This window comes from Ovis canadensis, chromosome 20 (genome assembly GCF_042477335.2).
Source record: "Ovis canadensis isolate MfBH-ARS-UI-01 breed Bighorn chromosome 20, ARS-UI_OviCan_v2, whole genome shotgun sequence".
Lineage (NCBI taxonomy): Eukaryota > Metazoa > Chordata > Mammalia > Artiodactyla > Bovidae > Ovis > Ovis canadensis.
In genome coordinates, this window is record NC_091264.1 from 43861479 (window position 1) to 43868486 (window position 7008).

At 39.2% G+C, this 7008-nt stretch overlaps 1 protein-coding gene across 1 annotated transcript; it reads left to right on the top strand.

Moving 5' to 3' along the window:
• Positions 1-1746: 1746 nt before the first annotated feature.
• On the top strand, positions 1747-2685 carry LOC138425765 (olfactory receptor 2W1-like). The gene has a single exon (XM_069564042.1). The coding sequence runs from the start codon at positions 1747-1749 to the stop codon at positions 2683-2685; it is 939 nt and encodes a 312-aa protein (XP_069420143.1).
• Positions 2686-7008: the final 4323 nt, after the last annotated feature.

Below are 7008 nucleotides of genomic sequence, written 5' to 3' on the forward strand. Positions count from 1 at the left end.
AACCTCTGAGCCACCAGGGAAGGCATATAAACAGAATTACAAAACAGAAACAGACTCAGACACAGAAAACGAACTCGTGATTGCTGTGGGGAAGGGATAGCTAAGGGCTTTGGGAAGGTCAGGTACACACCGCTATATTTAAAATGGATAGCCAACAAAAACCTATTGTATAGAACAGGGAACTCTGCTCAATGTTATGTGCTAGCTTGGATGGGAGGTGGGTTTGGGGGAGAATGGATACATGTATGTGTATGACTGAATTCATTCGCTGTTCACCTAAAGCTATCACAACATTGTTCATCAGCTATACCCCCCCCCAAATGCATTTAATGTTAAAATTTTTTAATTAAATTAAAAAAAATAAAAGAGGTTTGCAGCAAATTTTTTTTTGAAAAAAGATATTATTGTTACAAATGGCCTACACTCCTAACTTCCAATATCCTGACCCTCATGATATATCAAGTGTCTTCCAGTCCTTTTATTTCTGATTTTATTTAAGACTTGAATTCACTGTCGTACGTACAGAACTAGATGAGACTTGCTTTTTTGAGAAAGAAAGTGGGAGGTTATCTGCAAAAAGAGACATACATGGTGGTGAAGAGAAGGCCCTTGAGAAAGAAAGACCTGGTTATAAATCTTCAGTTCAGTTCAGTTCAGTTGCTCAGTCGTGTCCAACTGTGACCCCATGAATTGCAGCATGTCTGGCCTCCCTGTCCATCACCAACTCCCGGAGTTCACTCAAACTACGTCCATCAAGTCAGTGATGCCATCCAGCCATCTCATCTTCTGTCATCCCCTTCTCTTCCTGCCCCTAATCCCCCCCAGCATCAGAGTCTTTTCCAATGAGTCAACTCTTGGCATGAGGTGGCCAAAGTACTAGAGTTTCAGCTTTAGCATCAGTCCTTATAAATCTTAGTGCTCACTAAAATAAAGTGACAGAATAGGTAATAATGTTGATATGTTATATTATTATATTTCCCTCATTCTAGGGTATCCTGTTCTTGAGGTATAAACACATATTTCAAGTTTTATTGTAATTATATTACAATAATGGGGTAAAAGAAGCAGGTCGATAACAGATTTCTACCTTCCTGTGACTATTAGAATAATAAGAATGGTTATTGTACTTATCTCCCAGTCAATCAATCAATAAGCTAATTAAACATTTTAGAGAAGTACCAGGAATCTCCATATTTGAAAATAACTCCAAGAATCTTTTCTTCAGACAGAATCAGAAACTATTCTGTTTTATTTAATGTTAATGACTTTGTTTCTTAATGGGATCTATATAAAAATAATTACATTTTTAAAGATAAAACAAAGTTAATGATTTAAATTCTTCATCTTTTAGCATGCACTGCTATGCTATATTATAGGCACAGAGAAAATTCTTTCAATAAAGAATTACATTAAATGACATTAAATTGAGCAAAGTACTCTTTTATACACTCTAGTCATTGATGTAGATTTCTAGGTTTTATCAAACTCTCCACTATAATCCACATTTGGACATTTCACTAGATATTCAAAAAATTTATATAATAATCTATTACTATCATATGTTAAATTTTATATGATTTGTATCACTGGAAAAATACATTTATGTGTTTGATAATAAAACTGTTATCTATATCATTCATATAATCCTGATTTGAATCTGATAGTGAAGTTTCTGAATATACCCATATGATTTCTACTATATTGATTATTCTACTTTCAGAATTGCTATCAAGAAAAAGAAAAAGAATGATCAATGACAGCTTCTTTGGTGGATTTATACTCCTTGGATTCACAGGTCAGCCTCAGATGGAGATGATTATTTCTTGGGTGGTATTTTTCTTCTACATCATTGCCCTGAGTGGAAATATGGCCATCATCCTGCTATCTTTTCCCGATGACCATCTCCAAACTCCCATGTACTTCTTCCTTAGAAGCTTGGCCATTTTGGATCTCAGTTATACCACAAACATAGTCCCTCAAATGTTGGTCAATATCTGGGGCAAAGACAAGAGAATTACCTTTGGTGGCTGTGCTTTCCAACTTTTCACTGATATGGTTCTCTGCTCAGTTGAATGTATCCTTCTGGCTGTGATGTCTTATGACAGGTTCAGCGCTGTCTGCAGGCCTCTGCACTATATGACCATAATGAACTCCCAACTTTGCCAGGGCCTTGTAGGCACTGCCTGGGTGTTTGGTGTTATTAATTGCATGATACTTTCCCCCTATGCCATGAGTCTTCCTCGATGTGGAAATCACCACCTGGATCACTTCTTTTGTGAAATGTCTGCAATGATCAAGATTGCGTGTGTGGACACGACAGCCATGGAGGTAACCACATTTGCCATGTGCCTGGTTATCGTTCTTCTTCCTCTTCTTCTCATTCTGGTTTCTTATGGCTTCATTGCTGTAGCTGTGCTCAAGATCAAATCTGCAACTGGAAGGCAAAAAGCATTTGGGACCTGTTCCTCCCATCTCAATGTGGTATTCATCTTCTACGGAACTGTTATCTATATGTACATCCAACCAGGAAACAGTCCGAATCAAAAAGAGGGTAAACTTCTCAGTATCTTTTATTCCATTGTTACTCCCAGCATGAACCCACTGATCTATACTCTAAGGAATAAGGAGTTCAAGGGGACCATAAAGAGACTGATTGGGAAAAAGAAAGTTCTGTGGAAACAATAGGACGCTGATTTTTCCTCCCAGAAATGTCTATTATGGAAATGTGTCTTTTACAACCGTTATATGTCGACAATTTATGTTGCGTCATCACCTGAGATAAAGTACATGAAAGTGAAGTCACTCAGTCGTGTCTGAGTCTTTGCAGCCCCATGGACAGCACCCTGCCAGGCTCCTCTGTCCATGGTATTCTCAGGCAAGAATACTGGAGTGGGTTGCCATTTTCTTCTCCAGGGATATTCCCTACCCAGGGGTCCAACAGGTCTTCAGCATTGCAGGCAGACTCTTTACCATCTGAGCTACCAGAGAAGTCACTTCTCACCTGAAAAAGTACTCATGAAATATACAAAAAATTATTATCAAATATAATGCATTATTTAATAGCTAATGTATTATGATACATGTACAAAAAAAAAACATATTTAAAATACGTTTTAAACTGAGGCACCAAAACTAAAAATATTTTACAATACGCACTGATTCTTTTAGATTATACATGTGCAAATTTTACTTACATTCCTCGGTTAACTGTAATATTTTCCTTTCATTATGCTAACTAGATATTCTCATAATTTTAAGGGGTTAAAAGCTGCTCTTTACTGACAGCAGTAAAACCACTATTAACCAAGAAGACCAAGAGTTCCAATTATCAATCATCTTCACAGTGATGCAATGTTAATTGACCACATCAAAAATTTCTTTTTTTGATATTTTCCTCTACCCATATTATTACTCCAAAAAGTAATTGTGAGCACAAAATGAAAAATATTTTATGTCACACATGAGTAACCATCTTTAAGATATCAATATGAATGCTTTTATTTTTCCCCGCAGATTTTCCAAATTTCTTATTTTAGGGGTCAGCATAGGGGTATTTGAAATGGGTGAATTTAACTCAGATGACCATTATATCTACTGCTGTGGGCAGGAATCCCTTAGAAGAAATGGAGTAGCCATCATGGTCAACAAGAGTCCAAAATGCAGTACTTGGATGCAGTCTCAAAAACGACAGAATGATCTCTGTTCATTTCCAAGGCAAACCATCCAATATCACAGTAATCCAAGTCTATGCCCCAACCAGTAAGGTTGAAGAAGCTGAAGTTGAACAGTTCTATGAAGACCTACAAGACCTTTTAGAACTAACACCCAAGAAAGATGTCCTTTTTATTATAGGGTACTGGAATGCAAAAGTAGGAAGTCAAGAAACACCTGGGGTAACAGGCAAATTTGGCCTTGCAATACGGAATGAAGCAGTGCAAAGGCTAATAGAGTTTTGCCAAGAGAATGCACTGGACATAGCAATACAATACAAGAGAGGACTCAACACATGGACATCACCAGATGGTCAACACCAAAATCAGACTGATTATATTCTTTGCAGCCAAAGATGGAGAAGCTCAATACAGTCAGCAAAAACAAGACTGGGAGCTGACCGTGGCTCAGATCATGAACTCCTCATTGCCAAATTCAGACTCAAATTGAAGAATATAGGGGAAATCACTGGGGCCACTAGACCATTCAGGTGTGACCTAAATCAAATTCCTTATGATGAAGTGAGAAATAGATTTAAGGGACTGGATCTGATAGATAGAGTGCCTGAATAACTATGGATGGAGGTTTGTGACATTGTACAGGAGATAGGGATCAAGACCATCCCCATGGAAAAGAAATGCAAAAAAGCAAAATGGCTGTCTGGGGAGGCCTTATAAATAGCTATGAAAAGAAGAGAAGTGAAAAGCAAAGGAGAAAAGAAAAGATATAAGCATCTTAATGCAGAGTTCCAAAGAATAGCAAGGGGATATAAGAAAGCCTTCCTCTGCGATCAATGCAAAGAAACAGAGGAAAATAATGGAATGGAAAAGACTAGAGATCTCCTCAAGAATATTAGAGATACCAAGGGAACATTTCATGCAAAGATGGGCTCGATAAAGGACAGAAATGGTAGGGACCTAACAGAAGCAGAAGATATTAAGAAGAGGTGGCAAGAATACATAGAAGAACTGTACAAAAAAGATCTTCATGACCCAGATAATCATGATGGTGTGACCACTCACCTAGAGCCAGACATCCTGGAATGAGAAGTCAAGTGGGCCTTAGAAAGCATCACTACGAACAAAGCTAGTGAAGGTGATGGAATTCTGGTTGAGCTATGTCAAATCCTGAAAAATGATGCTGTGAAAGTGCTGCACTCAATATGCCAGCAAATTTGAAAAACTCAGCAGTGGCCACAGGACTGAAAAAGGTCAGTTATCATTCCAATCCCAAAGAAAGGAAATGCCAAAGAACGCTCAAAGTACTGCACAATTGCACTCATCTCACATGATAGTAAAGTAATGCTCAAAATTCTCCAAGCCAGACTTCAGCAATGCATGATCTGTGAACTTCCAGATGTTCAAGCTGGTTTTAGAAAAGGCAGAGGAACCAGAGACCAAATTGCCAACATCCGCTGGATCATCGAAAAAGCAAGAGAGTTCGAGAAAAACATCTATTTCTGCTTTATTGACTATGCCAAAGCCTTTGACTGTGTGGATCACAATAAACTGTGGAAAATTCTGAAAGAGATGGGAATACCACACCACCTGACCTTCCTCTTGAGAAACCTATATGCAGGTCAGGTAGCAACAGTTAGAACTGAACCCGGAACAACAGACTGGATCCAAATAGGAAAAGGAGTACGTCAAGGATGTATATTGTCACCCTGCTTATTTAACTTCTATGCAGAGTACATCATGAGAAACATTGGGCTGAAAGAAACACAAGCTGGAATCAAGATTTCTGGGAGAAATCTCAATAACCTCAGATATGCAGATGACACAACCCTTATGGCAGAAAGTGAAGAGGAACTAAAAAGCCGCCTGATGAAAGTGAAAGAGGAGAGTGAAGAAGTTGGCTTAAAGCTCAACATTCAGAAAACGAAGATCATGGCATCTGGTCCCATCACTTCATGGCAAATAGATGGGGAAACAGTGGATACAGTGTCAGACTTTATTTTTGGGGGGCTCCAAAATCACTGCAGATGGTGATTGCAGCCATGAAATTAAAAGATGCTTAATCCTTGGAAGGAAAATTATGACCAACCTAGACAGCATATTGAAAAGCAAAGACATTACTTTGCTAACAAAGGTCCATCTAGTCAAGGGTATGGTTTTTCCAGTGGTCGTGTATGGATGTGAGAGTTGGACTCTGAAGAAAGCTGAGCACCTAAGAATTGTAACTTTTGAACTGTGGTGTTGGAGAAGACTCTTGAGAGTCCCTTGGACTGCAAGGAGATCCAATCAGTCCATTCTAAAGGAGATCAGTGGCTGGTATTCTTCGGAAGGAATGATGCTAAAGCTGAAACTCCAATACTTTGGCTACCTCATGTGAAGAGTTGAGTCATTGGAAAATACTCTGATGCTGGGAGGGATTGGGGGCAGGAGGAGAAGGGGATGACAGAGAATGAGATGGCTGGATGGCAACATGGACTCGATGGACATGAGTTTGGGTGAACTCCGGGAGTTGGTGATGAACAGGGAGGCCTGGCATGCTGCGATTCATGGGGTCACAAAGAGTTGGACATGACTGAGCGACTGAACTAAACTGATGGGGGTATTACCACGGCACCTCTTTTGAGAAAAGGTAAAATTCTTGCTCTGGCATTCGGAAAAAACTGCCACAAATAAATGTGACATTACTGGTCACTGAAATGTCCTCTTTTCTTTATTTGGAGAAGTATCTATTTAGGTCTTCCACCCAACTTTTGATTGGGCTGTTTTTTGATATTGAGTTGCATGAGGTGTTTGTATATTTTGGTTATTAATCCCTTGTCAGTTGCTTCATTTGCCAATATTTTATGCCATTCTGAGGGCTGTGTTTACATCTTGTTTATGGTTTCCTTTGCTGTGCAAAGCTTTTAAATTTAGTTAGGTCCCATTTGTGGAAAGGAAGTCCTCTAGAGTATGAGCTCAGGCAATGAACATGCAGAAGGTTAAATCTGAAAAAGTGAGTCCATGTGTCCACAAAAAAGATTTAAAGGAAAAACAGGATTTTTCTCAGCAGAATGCCCTCCCCTATAGACCCACTCTTCCCAGGGCCAACATCTACAATTACCTTTTCAGTCTTCTATTTTCACACCTGTTATCTTATTTACTCTTTGCAGTAAATCTAGGAGACATCATTAGCCCCACCACGTAGATCACGTCTTGAAAAACACATTCTCCTTCTGATGGAGAATGTTTTTCTTCTTCCCAGGTCCTAGGGTCGACCTCCATGTGGGTGTGGACACTGGCTCCTGTTGGGGAACGGTACACAGCTATTACAGTCGTGGGCCTCAGGGCCCTCAGAGGCAGG

Bases quoted from the DNA above. Each gene is read 5' to 3' on its own strand.
- LOC138425765 (XM_069564042.1), top strand. From the start codon at position 1,747: ATGATCAATGACAGCTTCTTTGGTGGATTTATACTCCTTGGATTCACA.